This window comes from Mustela lutreola, chromosome 4 (assembly GCF_030435805.1).
Source record: "Mustela lutreola isolate mMusLut2 chromosome 4, mMusLut2.pri, whole genome shotgun sequence".
In the NCBI taxonomy this organism is placed as follows: domain Eukaryota; kingdom Metazoa; phylum Chordata; class Mammalia; order Carnivora; family Mustelidae; genus Mustela; species Mustela lutreola.
Window position 1 is genome coordinate 75225843 of NC_081293.1, and position 17465 is coordinate 75243307.

Below are 17465 nucleotides of genomic sequence, written 5' to 3' on the forward strand. Positions count from 1 at the left end.
AGCACCTAAGAGCAGCACGGTAGCTTCCAGGGCCAGGGTCACGAGGCCTCGGGTCTCGGTCCGGAACATGACCCTTAGTCTCGTTGCAACAGGATCTGGATTCTGGGTAGCTCTCAAGATGGAGCCTGCAAGGAGGCCCCACCTTGCCCATTGTCCAGGTTGCTCCAAAGCAATGAGTGACTCTAGAGGACAGCATACTTACCATGCTCCCTTTCCAGCAGGGCCACCTGTGATTTCAGAAAAGAACACATGATGAACATCAAGTCCTGCCTCGTCCTGTGTGCACAGTTCTTTTGGTCTCCTGGTGATGGGCAGGGTCATGGGCAGTGATATGGAATCCACCTAGAGGTCGCATGCCCTGGGTCCATTAGGTGGCACGGCGGTGTTAGTAGCACCCGTGAAAAAGCTAAGGACCCTGTGGACTGTAACCGAGCCTGCTGTTTCCTTCAGGGTCTTTGAAATGGGGTGTCCCTGGCTAAGAGTCGCTCCCTCAAGAATCTCCCCACCAAGGACATTGTACGTGCTGAGGTGTTCGGATCTGATTGCGAGTATCAGAGAAACAAGGGAATCTGTACCTCACCTGAAGGAAGGCTAACTTACCACCTTGGTGAAAAATGGGACCTCTCCTTCTGTGCTGTCCACGTCAAGGTCATCAAACAGACTATCGAGGGGATCTAGGTGGATACACACAGAGAGTGTCGGGACCCCGATGGGACTCTTTGGGAATTGCTCGGGGAGCTTTGCTAGGCGTGCACGTGTGGACAAGTGTGTGGAAGTGGGGAGCTCATCAGTATGGACTGAGCTGCAGTGGGCCCTTCCTGGATGGAGGATGAAAGGTCCTGGAGAGGAGCAGGGATGTGAATAGAAACTCTGGCTCCTGTTGGAGCTACAGGGCCTAGGTTGGCTGTGAAATAGTCCATCTCCAAGGCACACCTACTGCCTGCCCCCAAACCTGCACCACCTAAGAGCAGCGCAGTAGTTTCTGGGGACAGGGCCATGAGGCCACGGATCTTTCCCCAGAAAATCCCTTTCTGTTACTCCGACCCTTCTTCTCAGTCCCGCCGGACCTGGAATCAAGGTGGTTCTCATGGTGGAGCCTGTGAGGAAGCCCCGACCTTTGCCCTTTTCCAGGTTGTTGCAAACAAGTGAGTGACTCTAGAGTACAGAATACTTACCGCCAACCTCTTCCAGCAGGGACACCTGTGATTTCAGAAAAGAAAAGAGTATGAACATCAAATCAGGCTTTGTCCTGTTTGCATGGCTCTTTTGTTCCCTGGGGGATGGGAGGAAGCCCGATGCGGAAGTGTGCTAGAGGCCCCTGAGCCACAAAGTGTGACGAGAGCAAAATGAGTCCTCCGCAGATGCGCCCAGTCTTCCTAGAGGTCCCACGTTCCAGGTCCCACTGGACAAAATAGGTGGTAAGGAGGAATAGCTGCTACCCATACCAAAGCTCCCTGCCCTCCAGATGGTAGGTGATCCTGCTGTGGTTGTCCCAGCCCCCCTGCAATGCCTTCGGGGTTAGGTAGCATTTGGTAACAGATTCTCTCTCAAACTTCTCCCTACCCTGTCAATGGTGCATGCTGATATTTTTTTTATGTGACCTTGATTTAAAAAGCCAGAAGAGTTTTGTGTCTCCCCCAAAGAAAGGCCAGCGTACCACTCTGGTGTAAAACGGGGCGTCTTCCTCATTCTTTCCTGTTGAACGCTCACCCGCCTGTCCATCCAGCCAAGCTAGGGAGAGATCCACAGAATGGTCAGTCCACTGGTGGGGCTCTGCAGGAAGAGCTCAGGGAGTTTCGCTTGGGGTGGGCGTGCCCGGGAGTGTATGGCGTGGGTATGGACTGAGCAAGCTGCTGCTGCATCGAGAGAGGTCAGGGCAAGGAGCAGGAATGGAGGGAGAAATATTGACTCTAAACTTGAGCTACAGGGAGTGGAATCAGGGTGACCTCATCAAGCAGAAAGGGTAAACACTAAGAGACACATTCCGTACTGACAGGCAAGTTCCTCCAACCAGCGCCTGTGTCATGGTCATGGTCAAGACCGTTTCTTGGCTGTTCCCACCTACCTCTCGCCTCTTCTAGGAGATTGTATTTCTGCAGAAGAACACTGTGTGGCAGGGTTGCATGCAATGCAAGCACAAGTACCCTATAGGTTTCTATTTGTCCCTGAGTCATGCAGGGTCAGGAAAACCAAAGACCCAGGATTTCTACGTACTGACATCTGACCATTCCAACAGAGTCCCCATCCGCAAAGTGCTGATTCTTCCCAGTCTTTCCTTTCCTGTGGCCTGTGGGTGTGTCCTTGGAGTCCGCGGGACCCAGTTTCCCAGGACCCAGCTCCCCCAGTCAGGATCCGGCAAGTTCACGAGAGAGCGGAGGCCAGGCGAGAGAAGGGCACTCTCTAACCTGGCCATGTAGCATATTGTCAGGAAGTCGGATTGGGCCCCAAGCTAATGATGAAGCTTTCCTGGCCATTGCCATTTTCTAGTGAGCCTTCCCTCTATGTGCATTCAAGATGGGAGCGTTTTTGTAAGGCTGGTGGTGATGTTTGGGTCGACTAAAGTAGCTTCTGATTCCTTTGTGTTTTGACCCTGTCTGAGAAACGTCCCGAGCTAGGACAGATGTGGGCCCCTTTTCTCCCCATCCCTGTCTGAGGAAAGGGAATCCTGAGCAACCCTCCAGGTGGAGCTGTGGTCAGTGAGGAATGTGGTGTCCTAGCGGGGTGTGTGCAGCGGGGATGAAGGAGGTTTGGCTTTGAAACTTTGACCCGTGCCCTCAAGTCCATTTAGTGGGAGATGTCTTCTGGTGAAACGCACGCAGTCCACACACCCACATGCCCGGTCCCGTCGCATCGACCCACGCGAAAGCGAGCCCCAACCCTCCGACGCACCAAGCACACTGCCCGAATGACCTACTGGTTTGCAGGGACTGTAGCACAGGGTCCTGGGTTTCTGCAGGACACTCCGTTTGTTCAGTCCGCCCCAGCCTCTGTTCCCGGGAGGAACTCAGAAGGGGGGACGCTCTCCAGACCAAAGGAGGAGAGAAAACCCTACCTTGTTGAGTTAGATCTGTCCCCCTAAGGGGAGTGATGGGGGTATAAGCATATGGGGTGTATCCAGTCGCCGCCTCCTGCAGTTGGAGAAAGGGAAACCCAGTGAGGATCCCCGCACCCTGTGCACACCGTGTGCACACATCTCTGTGCCCTTGGTGTGTGTCGTAAGCAAGCTAGATGGGATGCGGTCATTGAGTCTATTTTCCAGAGGAGGAGGAAATGACCTCCCGAAAATGACCCCCTTGTCCTTGGCTCCGGCATGTTATGTCAAAATTCCCTCATCCATTTTCGTCAGCAACTCATTCCAAAGCCATTTCCCATAGACAGAATGACCTGGTGGAAAATGCTCACGACCATCCACTGCCTAAGCAATGGTGGTGCCCGTCTCAATCTGCTGTCCGTTAATGGTATAAACTCACGGCAGGCTCTCAGCACCAAGGACATGGTCTCTCCCCTCTGGCATGTCCATGCTCAGACACTTTCATGGAAAGAGAAATCAAACACTGGCTGTCCCTCAGAAGCACAAAATGACTTTAGCGAGGTGACTGAGTGGCTCAGACATTGAAGCTTCTGCCTTCAGCTCAGGACCTGATCCTAGGGTCCTGGGATGGAGGCCCACATTGGGCACCCTGCTCGAAAGGGGAGCCCGCTTCTTCCTCTCCCTCTGCTACTCCCCCTGCTTGCGCTCTTGTGCACTCTCTGTCTATCTGTCTCTCTCTCCCCTTCTCTGTCTTTCTGTCTTTCAAATAAACAAAATCTTGAGGAACAATGAGTTTACCTGAGGGAGAGTCAGAGTTTCCTCCTCGGCCCTCAAAGTGGGTAGTAGCTCTTCCATCAGGTCATCGTGGAGAGCTAGGAGGATATAGAGGCACCATGAGGACACTGGTGAGGCTGCTCAGGAAGTAGGCGGGGAGTTTGGATGGATGAGGACAGGAGGGGAGTGCACGTGCGGGCGCGTAGGAGGTACGGGTTGCACTGCTGTCGGGCCTTGTCCTGGTGCAGAGGGGAAGGGACGGGGGAGGAGCAGGGAGGAAACGCGAAGAGGGTTTTTTTTTTTTTTTTTTTTTTTAAAGATTTTATTTATTTATTTGACAGAAATCACAAGTAGACGGAGAGGCAGGCAGAGATAGAGGGGGAAGCAGGCTCCTTGCTGAGCAGAGAGCCCGATGCGGGACTCAATTCCAGGACCCTGAGATCATCACCTGAGCCGAAGGCAGCGGCTTAACCCACTGAGCCACCCAGGCGCCCCGCGAAGAGGGTTCTTGTCTTTCTAGCTAAAGCGAGCCCGATCAAAGCCAAATAGCCAGTCCAGGACATGGGAAGCCTAACCTGGCTTCTGTGTGAAGACCGAGTCCCATAACCTCTCCTGACTGACGTGCCACTAAGGTGTCCCACGCTGCTGCTTTGGACATCAGCTCTGGGCCCAAGATCCCCACCTGCTGCGACTATATGCATCACGTCTGTGTAAGATCTTGCACAGCATAAAAAGCAGCCTTGCTTGCTGGGCTGCATTCAACCCTCAGGAAAGGAGCCTAGTAGTTTGCTTCACTCATCCTTTGTCTTCAGAAAATGCCATGTGCAACACTGGAGAGCACGGACATCGTAGCTTCCGTAAACAGCCGGCACCGTCGATGAGTGTGATAGATTCCTTCCACTGTTCTTGAACTGTCCCGTGTGTGTGTGTGTGTGTGTGTGTTTCCCCTGAAGACAGTGGCTGTCCGAACCCTCCCAGGTGTTCTGACCAGTGGGAAGTTGCTTACACAGAGGAGTGTTGGAGTGTGTGCTGATCGGCTGTAGGCCTGCTTTGCAGGAGATTTGCTCTGGGATTTTTGGGTCCAAAGTTTCCACCCAATTTTGACCTTGATTTCCTATTGGCCAGTGGTGTTTGAGTGTGTGCTTAGAGAATTTGAACCTTCCTGAGGCTTAGGGAAATCTTATCAAGTACAGTCAGTTCCCTCCGTGAAGCTTTTCTGCCATTGGTCGGTCGCGTGTACACACTGAGACCGGCTATGACCGATGTTGCCCTGTTCTGTCCTCCACGGGTCCACACGCTTTCCAGCCATGTGGGCTTGAGCACAAGGATGTGGCTTTTCTCTGTGCACTTGACTCCAGGGACCAGCCTGTAATCTTTAAGGTGGGCTTCTAAGCTTTCCCTGGCTTCTGTGTCCATGAAAGCCACTGTGTCATGTTGGGTCCTTTCGGGGACCATCATAGAATCTAGGTATTTGGCTGTGTGCACAGATCCTGATGGCCCTTTGCTAGCTAGCACCCATGGTACATCATGTCCCCCTGGCTGAGGGACTAATACAGGTGGGTAGGCCAGAGCAACTTTCAGATTGGAACCTGAGCTCCAATCTTGGCTTTCCAAGTAGGAGGTCAAGGGTTTGGACCCTTCATCTCCGCACCATGCCCATCCCAGGAAATCAGAGGGAAACAACCTCCAGGTACAGCTGTGGGGAGTAGGGGAAGGAGTATGTAAAGTGTGCCAGGGTGATGAGAGTGTTTTGGAAGGGGGACACTGTGATTGTGGTGGAAGTGTGAGAAAGATCTCCTGGGAAAGGCACACAATCATGTTCCCAAGCATAACACATGGGGACACATACACACACCTGCACACCCCCACGCACACCCCCACGCACACAGGGCCTTCATCCCACGTGCACGAGTACGAGTTCTTCCAGGCCCTGTTTGACGTGGTGACCGTGCCTCACCGGACAGTCTCGGTCAGTATCCCCCAACCCCCGTTCCTTGTTGCAACCCAGAATCAGGGGGCAGGCTTCTTTGTACTCTAGATTTCGTCCCAGAGCCCGATGGTCTTAAATACGTACAGCTGTCCTTGCTCCCAGCGTCTACCTGCGATTGGGGAAAAGGAAATACAGTGAGGATCCCAGCATCCTGTCTTGTTGGGCCAGCTCTTTGGTTTGGGGAGGACTTCAGGCAGTTAATTGGATGAGGTCCCGTGGTTGAGTCCATGTCCTCCCACCTGAGTTCAAGAGGACCATTTGAATGATGCTGGAGCATCATTCAATCTCCGAATCCATTCTGATCAATAGACAGAACGTTCTCTTTCAAGGAGAAACCTTTTCTGCTGAAGAAGGTGTTTGATCCCATGGAGTTTGTAACTGAGGCTGTCCTGTGTCCTCACCCTTTTTGGGTCCACTGTGTGTTAAGAGGTCAGACCCAGCATTCCTCCACGAGGGGAGACTGCTGCCCCCTTCCCCTGGGAGTTAAAGTGCCAGATGTTCATCAAACTCCACTGATGGAAGAAATCAAGGAAGCACCATTTGTGTCTCTGAGAAATTAGAGAGGCGAGCTTACCTCAGGGAGAGTTGGGGGACCTTCTTTTGTCCAGCTCCTAGGAAGGTCCTTGGACTGGCCCTCCACAGGGTCTAGGAGAACAGAGAGGAGCTGTCAGGACATTGGCTGCGCTACTCAGGAATGACTTGGGGAGTTAAGTCTGCTGGATGTGGATGCGGGGCCAGAGGGAATGCTCGTGAAGGGTGACCAAGCAAGGCCTGACTTGCCAGTGGGCCAACAGTGGTGGACAAAGTGGTGGACGCAGTGCACAGTGGTGTACGCAGAACACAGTGGTGTACACAGAAACACAGAGGAGGGGAGCAGGATGGAAAAGCGAAATGGAGCCTTGGCTTTCTAACGGAGGGGATGTCATCAGTGGGAACTCTCAGCGTCTGTCTGGGAAACACTCAAGGCACCCTGGGTTTCAGGGCACAGTCCCCTGAGCCCTCCTGCCCACTGTGAAGCCAAGCCAGCTTGCCACTTCTTCAGCTGGTCATGGGGCCTGTTCAGCTGTCTCCCCTGCACCTCTGCTGTGTGACCCTATCGCTCCTCTATCGTGCCTTGGAGTAGTGGGTTTTTCGGTGATGGAATCTAAGTACTGGGGATGGGTTATATTTGTTAGTGCGTGTCCGTTCAGTGACACTGGTGACATCCATGATGCTTTGTAGACTGCACTGCCATCTACGGGGAAAACGTTGCCATCCTATCTCATGGCACCTCTGTACCCATGACGACATGACCGGCCCTCCCCGTTTCCTCCCTCCACTGTCCCTTCCATTTTCTGGGTCTACGAATGTCCCTACTGGAGTGTCCTCAAAGCCTGGGATCGTGTAATGTACCTCTTTCCTTGTGTGCTTGCTTTCAAAATGCGTGTTAAGTTTCCAGGTTCCATCTGTTTCGTAAAATATTGGAAACCTTAGTTTCTTCTTACGCCTGAATTGCACTCTATGATGTGTATGGATGCCACTGAATGTGTTCTTTCCTCCCGTGATGGATTTGGGGGCAGTGCCTCTCTGGGGCTATTGGGAACCCAACTGTGTGAGACATTAGTGGGCAGATTTCTGTCTGTTTCCAGAATGAGAAGACATCACCGAATGCATTGGCCCCATTTGTAGAACGGTAACCACGTGGAATGTACTGGGTACTTGAGTTCCCCAAATGTGGTGAGGTCGTTCTGTTCCTTTGAAGATACGTAGCACACCCATGTAAGATGTGGCTAATGGGCGGAAGTGAAGGGGGGACATCATGAAACCTCCTGTCATATTCTGTTCCATTGTTCTGTTCAGCGTTCCTGGCAAAAAACATAGTCTCTTCCTTCCTACACATCTAAGAACCATGTTTCCTGAGGAGACCTATAGGGACCTGTGTGTTCCAGAAAGATCTAAGATCCATCCCTTCAGCTAGTAGACACTTTTTTCCTGTGCCCCTTGGATCCAGTTTGAATGAGGATCTCATCGTGACTTGTGGACTTAAAAGGGGACGGACGGACGGCATAGAGGGAAATGGCTACCAGTGAAATCAGAGGACAATGTGTCTCAGCAGTTTTAAAAGCTTCGGTTATGTCTGTGCTACTGAATGACAGAATGCGTCTCTAATCAACGTAATGAGTCAGTCCCCAAGGTACCTTCCTCGGGGTCCTCAATTGTGAAGATCTCATTGTGGAGGGAGAACCGGACTCTCTTCTTGCTGTGGCATTGTGGAGGGGGTGGCGTGGGTGGGGGCGTCTCCACATCCTCCAGGAGACACTCCCCACAGATTTCTGGGAGACACACAGAAATAGAGAACAGTGTCGGCACCTTGTTGTCAGGAGCCCATAGGGTTATTGGAAGTCCATTCCTTCAAGTCCATCCGTCTCCTGCCCCTACTCGCCAGCTGCCCAGCAGGCATTCCTCCCTCCAGGTGGGACTTAGGAACGGGTCACCATGTGCTGTGCTCTGAATTCCGCCCCCTCCCACACCCACAGGTTCCGTGGGCAACGGCTTGTATGGAGCAGAGACAGGACAGAAAAGCACGCAACAGAGCGCTGTGAGCACGCGTGATAGCCTCGGTCACATCCACTGAGCAGCCACACCTACCCGAGAGTGTTCCCCAGAACCCTCTGTGCTCTGTTTCCCTGCCCTCCGGCCTAGACGTTAGTGTGCCACCACGGTGTCCCAAGTGATTGAGTCCAGGGAGTGCCTGGGACCTAGGGGAGGACTGGATGCTTCCCAGCCGCTCGGCAGGTGTTGAGGAAGGGACCACCTAGGGACTCAGCTAGACAGCTGGCTGTGGGTGAAGCCACAGTGGAGGACAGTGGAGGGCCCTGAAATATAGGGTGCCGAAGGGACCGTCCAGAGTTGCCACCCTGATGAAGGATGGATCTGGGACAGGAAAGTCGTCGTTTCCCTGTGGCTGGAGATCCCTGAGCCCCTGACACCAACCCACGGCCCCTGCTAAAAGGTCCTGAAGCCCTGAACCAAGAGCTGCCCTCACAGTCTCAAATCCCTCTATGCCAGGGTTTCTGTAGGGGAGAGCGAGGGCCACGAGACCAGCCTCAGTCCTCACTCACCTCTGTGTTTGGTGCCCTGACATCAACTAAGTGGTGGTTTCTGCCCAGTGGGGCCCTAGTGAAGGACCAGGAACGGGTAGCTTGAGCCACGGTCCCTCACCTCTCTGCAAGGTCAGCCCAGTCGCCCAAGGCCGTCCTGAAGGCCAGTTGACGCCCAGGCTCCTGGGGTTCTGCTTGGCTCCCAAGCTGATTCAAACTCCCAACAGTCGCATAGGACCTGGCCAAGAACTCGCTTGCCTTGAGCTCGCCAGTCCCGAGGAGCAGTCGATGGTACAAACGGACATGTAGGTGGCCATGTGGGCTGGGAGGGGTTGGTTTCAGGAAGGAGACGGATGATGCTGAGTGGCCCGCTCTTGCCGTGCGGACTGCTCTGAGGAGGCTGGATGGAAGTGAGGCTACCCTAGCTGGCGTGAGTCCCTCCCTGCTCTCTCATTCTTCGCCAGCATCCCCTGTCTACTCTCAGGTCTCTTGATCCCCTCTGGAGACTGTAGGTTTAGCAGACAGTCTCCTGTCTCCCTCCCTAGGCCGGGCCTGGAGAACCCAGCCCAGCAGTACCTTTGAGAGCAGCAGACAGTCCTCTGTGCAGCTGCCGTGTGTTCTGTCCACCCACCCGGTGGCACAGCCCGTTCCCGTGCACTCCCAGGCATCAAGCAGACAGCCCGGGAAACCCTGCACCTCAACCCAAGAGACCACCCCGCTATCCTCCAGTGTCTCTCCTTCTAAGAACAGCTACATTTCGACCTCTGACCTTTCCTCTCCGATTTTGTCATGTCCATCGGGAAGGGGAGACCGGCAATTCGTTCCCCTCAAATGTGGTGCCTGGGTCGCACCAAGATTCTCTTGATGCAGGGACAGCAGTGTGGCGTGTGACCTGTGTGTTGTCCCTGTAGGACTGTGTCCGAAATGGGCATTCAGAAAGAGTACGGTTTTCTGCACATCGAAGCGCTTTAAGAAAGGCAGCTTCCCCACGAAATCCCAATGAAATCACCCAGACAAAGGAAAAAACACAGGCATCCAACCGGGAGGGGGAATCAGAGGGTGGAAAGGAAAAGCCAAAGAGAAGAAGCCAATCTCTGTGAAAGGGAGGCAGCCAGCTCCAGAGAAGAGAATTGAGAAAATCGATAGGCACATACCTATACAACAGCAGTTAAGGTTCCCCATCGTGGGGACTGTTAGTCCTGTTCACCCAACCGCCAGGGGCTCGGCTCACAGAGTGACAGTTGAAATGGAACGTTGGATGCGTGTCATCAGGTCACCGTGGCGATGGCTCATGACAGAACTCTGAGGGTGTCATGGAGGGAAGGTGTGGGGGAGGGGTCGATGGATGATGGGCAATTAAGGCACTTGTTGTGGTCAGCTCTGAGTGGTGGAGAGAAGTGATGAGTCCCTGAGTTGTGCTGCAGAATGCAATACTGCGCTGTACGTTAACTACCTGCATTTTTGGACATTAAAAAAAGGATACTCCTGAGGGCACCTAGGAGACTGAAATGTTCATTATCCTATCTGCTACTCTGGAAAACTCCTATTTATACGAGATTGTTTCACAAAGTCTCTCCAGGAGTTCTTGGGTGGCTTAGTGGGTTAAGTATTGGCCATCGGCTCAGGTCCTGCTCTTGGAGTCCGTGATCAATCCTAGCATCAGGCTCCCTGCTCATATGGCTCATATGTATAGACGAGAATGAGTTAGGAGTAGGTTAACTAAGTTTCTTAGGCATTAATGCTGCAATCAAGGTGTTGCTTGGGACTCCTTATCTAAGGCTTGGTTGGGTTCCCATCTGTACATATGTGGCAGAATTTATTTCTGGACAGCCGTAGGAGTCACAGTAGCTTGTTTCTTCTTTGAGGTCAGAAGAAGGGTCTCTGATATCTTACGTTCCTTAAAAGACTCACATGTGGGACGCCTGGGTGGCTCAGTTGGTTAAGTGTCTGCCTTTGGCTCAGGTCATAATCCCAGGGTCCTGAGATCAAGTCCCATGTTGGGCTCCTTGCCCCTCACCCTGCTCGTGTGCTCATGCGCTCTCTCTCTCTCTCTCTCTCACTCTCAAATAAATAAATAAAATATTTAAGATAAATTAATAAAAGACTCACATGATTAGGTCAGTCCCACCCAAGTAAATCTTCCTTTTAGACCAAAGTCAACTGATTAAAGGATCTCATTTATACTTGCAAAATCTGTTTTGCCGTAGAATATATCACAATCACAGGGACTTAAGTCTCTTCCATTTAAGAGGAGTTTATGTCACGTTGTTGGATCCATTGGAGGTCGTCATCTTAGATTCTGTTTATATAATTAGTGTGAGTTTATCCATTCTGTTTTCCAAGGTAGTTTTGGTTATTCTTGGCCATTCAAGTTTCTATGTAAGTCTGAGAGTAAAGTTATCAGTTTCCACAAAAATATCTGCTAAGATTTTAATTCTGATTGTCTTGAATCTATAGGCCAATTTGTGGAGAAATGAGTTATTTTTGTAATATTAAGTTGTCTAAGCCATGAATATAGTGTGTTCATTTACTTAGGTATTCTTTGTTTTTTGTTTTCTCAATAATACCTTATACATTTCTGGAAAATAGTCTTGTTTTTCCTAGTAACCAATTTTTAGTGTATGACATGAACATTGATTAGCTGTTTGTTTTGATAACCTGGGAATGATATGTCTCTGTTTCTTCTTGCTGTATTTTCCACAGTGGTCATTTTATAAATGGGTGGTATAAAACCTATGAACTGTATAAGACAGTCAGTTCAGTTATGGGAAGAAAATACTTGGGTATCTCCCTAGATTTATTGTAATCCATAAAGAGAAGAATGAAGAAATCTAGTATACAGTGAAATGGATATACACACTAATGTGCTGTAATTATGTAATACAATAAATACAGCTACATTGGCAATCGTTACAGTATATAAGCCTATCAGAGTTATACAATGTTACATGCCAAATATATTCATCTGAAAAAATAATAGTGACTTAGGAAAAATAACAATAATGGAATTTAATATATAAATTGACATTGTAAGTTTACTGTTTATAAAAAAGGGTTTCCTAAAAAAAAAAAAAAGAAAGAAAGAAAGAAAAAGGTTTTTTACATGGAACAGTAACCAAACATTTTGGACACCCCGTCCTACAGGAGTTATGTTCAGAATTATTAAACAGCATTTTCCCTGAAGACGACTGTAGCTCTTTATGTGAACATAGTCCCAGCAGTCCTTTCCTGTGTGTTCACCGACTCCTTTAACTACATTTTAAAAAGATTTTTATTCCTTTGACAGAGAGAGAGAACACATACACACAGGGGGAGAGCGAAAAGCAGACTCCCCACTGAGCAGGGAGCCTGACATGGGGCTCGATCCCAGGACCCTGAAATCATGACCGGAGCCAAAGGCAAACACTTAACCAACTGGTGCCCCTTAACTCCATATTTTAGAAGTGTGGATGGTTATGCTCTTGGCCCAGGCTCATGAATGATACTGTGTTATCAGTGAAACCTGCCCTAATAGCAGGAATAGAACTTTTCTCCCCTCTGTAATCTCACTCTACTTTGCACCTGTTTTACTGTAGTAGGATTTCATGCTACATGGTAGTTGGATGCATCATGCTTGTGTCTGTCAGATTATATGCTCCTTGAGAACAGTGATATGGTTTTATTGGTTTTCAGATTCTCAAGGTAAGAGAGTTCTTTATGGCATGTAGGCACATGATGGGATGCCGGTAATTTATCACACTGTTGAGGAATGTCTGCCATGCTTTCTCCTCCAACCAAGTACAAAGGTAGGCATGCCAGAACACATCTTCTGATTGTGAATAGTGAACTCCGTAACAGTTCTTCGACAGCTTTTCCATGTCTTCCCATTGTGATTACTTAAATTTGAATACAAATGTGCTTTTTCAGGGATCCTTATCATTTGCGGATGTGACTGTGGGCTTTACCCAGGAGGAGTGGCAGCATCTGGACCCTGCTCAGAGGACCCTGTACAGGGAGGTGATGCTAGAGAACTATAGCCACCTTGTCTCAGTGGGTAAGGATTGTTTCTCGTGTAGACTCCTAGTATGCACTTTCATTCTTGGTTTGACACCTGTAGAAGCTTTGTTGAGTTTAATGATATTTAAGTTTGAGATTTCAAGTATTAAGCAGAAGGATTGTTGAATCACTGTAAAGAATGAAGTGTTGTAATTGGCCCCTGAAGCTTCGTCTTCTGTCTTCTTCAAGGGCCCTGAAGCCCATGAGCCTCGCTGAATTCCCATGTCATTTCCCAATTACAGCGTGTTGCATCCCTAAACCAGAAGTGATCCTGAAGTTGGAGCAAGGAGAGCAGCCATGGATGCTAGAGGAAGAGTCCCCAAGTCAGAGCTACCCAGGTGAGTTAGTATGTATTAAACAGATGGACACTAGGTGACATGGTATGAATTGTTTTTATTCTCAGGTACTTGCTTATATGTTCGTTTTCACATTTAACAAATACTGAGTACCTGCTGTGCCTCACTCAAGTTTTAGGTGCTGAAACACATGATCAAACTGAATTTGTTCCTGACCTCATGGAGCTTACATTCTGATAGGGAAAGAAAAGAAATAAACACACATACACATACTATACACATAATATGTCATAATATACATAATACGTACACACATATACATACTATATACATAGTATGTCAACAAAATAGCAAGGAGGTTATAAATTGAAATAATGAAATGTAATACTTGAGAAAAGGAAGGCATTCATGAAGGCATTTGGATGATATCAACTTGAATGAAATGATTATAAAATGCACAGGTTTACATGGGAATAAGCATTTGGTTGTATCAGCAGAGGTGATATAGGGAAGACCCCAGGTTGGAGATACTTACTTGGAAATTATCAACTTATGGTAGTATTTAAAGTTCTTATAAAATTAGTATTTGAAGCTAAGGGATCAGGTAACCACCTCTCCTCAGAAGTAAGAAGGAACAAATTTGAGAGGTCTGAATGAAAGCTGTCCCCTGGGACACTAATGTTTAGAAGTCATGAAAATGAGAGGACTCAGTGAAGAAGCGAGAAGGAACAGTCTGGAGATAAGGTGGAAACAGAGAATGTGGTGTCCTGTAGCTGAGTTAAGATGGTTTTCATAGACAAAATGAACTTCTTGAAGAAAAATGTATAAAGTCAGCGTTTTCTGCCTTTGTCTGCAAATCATCCAGAAGCACTAAGGGAAGTGAGCAAGACAAGCTTCATTCTATGACACTAGTGGATATCTGAAATCCCAAATCAGTGCAAGTGTACCTGCAGCAGAGCTTATGATGGATCAAGGAACGTGTGTATGTTAGCAGGTGGGTAGAAAACAAAAGCATTTCTGATGCGCACAGGGTCTGGCAGTGCGCTTTTCATGAACAGAGCACATCCACACCTAAAACTTCCATGAACAACGGTGCCATGAACTAGATAGCTGAGCTCCCTTGGAGACCGTTTCGTTCTGCAAAGGAGACGTACTGAAGTGTAGAAGCACAAACCACACTTTTCAGTAGCCCTGTTTCCATGATGGTGCAAGAGAGACTGTACATGAGGGAAAACCACCTCATAGACACTAAATGTGCAGAAATAATCTTACATGCCATCTTAGCAGGTACTCCTCTGACATAGAATTTGATGCAAAAACTTACTTGACAACGGTTGATCGGGATTTGCAGACCTTCTACAAAAGTGAGGGAAGCAAGGGGGACGGTAAGGCTGGTTAGGAGGAGGGGAATGCTCAGGGGGGTGATTACCTCGTTGACTGTAGCTTTGTAATTAGCACATCTGATTGCTCAGACTAGCAGGATATGTTCCGAGTCTCAGTGTGAACCGCTGTGTGCCAGAGCAGCTGGTCAGAAAGGTGGAAGGGGAAAGGATGTTCTCTTTTGTCTTGTTCCTCTCTCTCAGATGAAACTGTTCTGTAGAGCTTTAACTACCTTTCTTTCCTGGATTGCATCAGACAGTTGGCCTAGGCAGATGCTGGGGAAGTCGGAGCCTCCATGGGCCCAGTTCGGCCTCTGGGCTTGTTTCTGTGAAAGGAGCCCAACACTTGTTTTTTCTCAATTTGGAGCTGCTGCAATGCCAGCCCCAGTGAGCTGGCTCTGTGATGAGCAAGAGAGCAAGCTGTTGTGGAGGCTACTCCAACGAGGAAGGAAGGCACATCCTGGTTGATCTGTAAACTGAGACCAACATGTGCTGAAACCTTGTTCATAATGAGTTACCCCTCTAGCCTAAGGGATGACTCTGTTCCGTCTCTCAAGTAAACCTTTTGCCGTGTGGTCTTCCTTGAATAGCTCTCATCCTTTTAGCCCAAGTAATGGAAAAGGAACCAGCACAAATGCATGCAAAACGATTATAAGAAAAAAGGGGTGAAAAGTATTGGGAAGAAAGCTAGTTGGTGATAGAATTGTCATCTGATCAAAGTAGTCATAAAGTAGGTAAATTATGTGACCAAATATTAAGTCATGAGTTTCCAAAGGGTGTACTAATTGAATTAATTATCTCTGTGATACAGGTATTTAAGAAGGATATTAATAAGGGAATAGCAAACACATGGCAAGGTGTCAAACTGAGAAAGGAGAACAGAAAATATAATTACAGTAAAGAAAGCAAATTGGAAGAACCCCAAGGATGAATACATACTGGCAAAAATCTGTTCAGGGCCCGCCCGGGTGGCTCAGTCATTAAGTGTCTGCCTTCGGCTCAGATCATGATACCAGGGTCCTGGGATGATCATCTCTAGCTTCTATTTTAATGCTCTTATTTGGAGCAAGTTCTTAGGTGAACTACCATCTTGCTAATTTTTTAAATTGAAATACTTCTTTTTATGAGGTGACTACAGATTCCAGTGCACTTTTAAGAAACGATATATGCAAGTCCTGGGAACAGTTCACCCAGTTTTCACTAATGGTAACATTTTGCAAAACTGTTGTATAAATATCATACCCAGAAAAAATATATATATCATATCCAGGATATTGACACTGATAAAATTTGGGGGCCTAAGAAAGATCTCTCCAGTTTTTCTTCTCTTCATTTGTTTGCATACATTTAGTATAGTACAACTTTGTCACTTGTGTAGGTTTTGCGTATCTGCCCTATAGTCAAAATACTCTATAGTTCCATTATCATAAGGACCTCTACTGTTGGCCCTTTTATAACCACAGCCTCTTCACTCCTGTGCGCTCTGCCACTGTCAGTTCAAATGTTACATAGATTTGTATGTATGTCACTTTGGGATTAGTTTCTTTCCCTTGACATAACACCTTGAATATTCATCTAAGTTATTGTATCAATGGTTCGTTCCTTTTAGTTGCCGATTACTGTTCCATTTTATTTATTTGTTTATTTATTACAGAGTTTATTTTTAAGAGTATTTAAGTTTATTTAAGTTTATTTTTAAGAGTATTAAAACAGGGAGATAATTTTAACCTTATTAGCTAAAGGATGTCTTGAGCAAATGTATTAATTCATGTACTTAGAACAAAAGTATTGAGGAAGAAACAAACTCTTCTCTTTTTTAAACAAAATTACTTGTTAGAGTAACATTTTTTAAATGAGATAAAATTCTTTCAATAAGCATAAGGAAATTTTGATCTAGGTATGCTATATACCTTTTTGGTACTAATGAAAATGAAGTAATGATAAAAATACTTTGTAAATGTGTGCATCTATGTTTTTTGAAAACTGAAGAAGCAGTCTGACATCTGGCTAGTTTTCGTGGGCTAGTTGTAGGAAATTTATGGAAAATAAGAATCAGCACACCAAAAAGTCTGATGCATTTTCGCATATCTAGTTTCTGTTCACTATGATTAGGATTATAGATAATACTGTAAAATACACTCACGTGCTGGTTATTAAGGCTATTTGGATTCTTTTTAATACTGAAAAGGTCACACAGATTGTGATTACTGTGTAGTGTCCAAGAACTAAGGTTTGCGATCTCTTACTCAAATACAGGAAAAAGTTAAGATAATCTAGTGATATGAGTGGTTTTGACATTTCTGTTTTTTTGGAATCATCTATTAATTATAGTCTTTAAAGACTAATACCAAATTTTAAGCTTTTGCAAAAATAAAGCTTAGAGGTTATGCCAGTGTTTATATTTTTCTTATAAAATGTGAAGATATTGGTTGAGAACTAAAGCTTATGTAATGGAAGTCTGGCTTTTAGTCATTTTAGTTTTACAAGATTATTTGGATATTTAAGTGGGAACACCATGTTTTATCTTGAGATATTAAGTTATATGAGATTTTGATAGTTTTAAGCTGTAATTTTCCTAAAACTTGATATATAGAAATTCATTATTATGGAACTTCATCAGGGAACTGATTTAATATGTATTCCTTAAATATTTGCTTTAAATATTTTTCAGGTCCTCTGCTTTCTTGCACAACTCAGTTCTTGTCTTTCTGCTGTGAAGTGATTTTTCCCACTTAAAATTTTGCTTTTTCAAGCTACAATATATAAGTTGTTTCTGTAACACAATTCCTTTTCACACCCTCCCTCCCCCACCCCAAGAACTGGTGTTGCCAGGTTGGATAGATGTCTTTAAAATTGCATATTGGGCTTAATAGGGTCTGA

At 47.2% G+C, this 17465-nt stretch overlaps 2 protein-coding genes across 10 annotated transcripts in view; one reads left to right on the plus strand and one right to left on the minus strand.

The window, feature by feature from the left end:
• LOC131828977 (phosphatidylinositol 3,4,5-trisphosphate 3-phosphatase and dual-specificity protein phosphatase PTEN-like) overlaps positions 1-17465 on the plus strand; it is a 96728-nt gene that overhangs the window by 21947 nt on the left and 57316 nt on the right. For 2 of the 8 annotated variants that reach the window (XM_059170275.1, XM_059170277.1), the window contains exons 2-3: positions 12782-12908; positions 13100-13248. The exons of 4 other annotated variants lie outside the window; for them this stretch is intronic. In XM_059170275.1, coding sequence (XP_059026258.1) covers positions 13208-13248 — 41 coding nt within the window. In that variant the 5' untranslated portion in view covers positions 12782-12908; positions 13100-13207. The remainder of the gene's footprint in view (positions 1-12781; positions 12909-13099; positions 13249-17465) is intronic. 2 more of the 8 variants (XM_059170276.1, XM_059170279.1) reach the window with 1 other exon arrangement.
• On the minus strand, positions 297-10137 carry LOC131828981 (uncharacterized). 2 transcript variants are annotated; one of them, XR_009352642.1, is made up of 8 exons: positions 10030-10137; positions 7973-8107; positions 6370-6440; positions 5880-5904; positions 3830-3903; positions 1658-3128; positions 1176-1200; positions 297-674 (listed from the first exon to the last, which is right to left on the minus strand). XR_009352642.1 is itself a non-coding variant. In XM_059170293.1 (6 exons), exons 1-6 carry the CDS (start codon positions 10055-10057, stop codon positions 2775-2777), a joined length of 687 nt encoding a protein of 228 aa, XP_059026276.1. In that variant the 5' UTR covers positions 10058-10137; the 3' UTR covers positions 1273-2774. The 2 variants fall into 2 exon arrangements, 1 of the variants encoding a protein (XP_059026276.1); XM_059170293.1 differs by lacking the exons at positions 297-674; positions 1176-1200 and having other exon boundaries at positions 1273-3128.

Bases quoted from the DNA above. Each gene is read 5' to 3' on its own strand.
- LOC131828981 (XM_059170293.1), bottom strand. From the start codon at position 10,057: ATGGGGAACCTTAACTGCTGTTGTATAG. The intron at 8,108-10,029 runs GTATGTGCCTAT...TGTGTCTCCCAG, and splicing joins CCTTAACTGCTGTTGTATAG to AAATCTGTGGGGAGTGTCTC. The intron at 6,441-7,972 runs GTACCTTGGGGA...CTGTTCTCCTAG, and splicing joins AATTGAGGACCCCGAGGAAG to ACCCTGTGGAGGGCCAGTCC.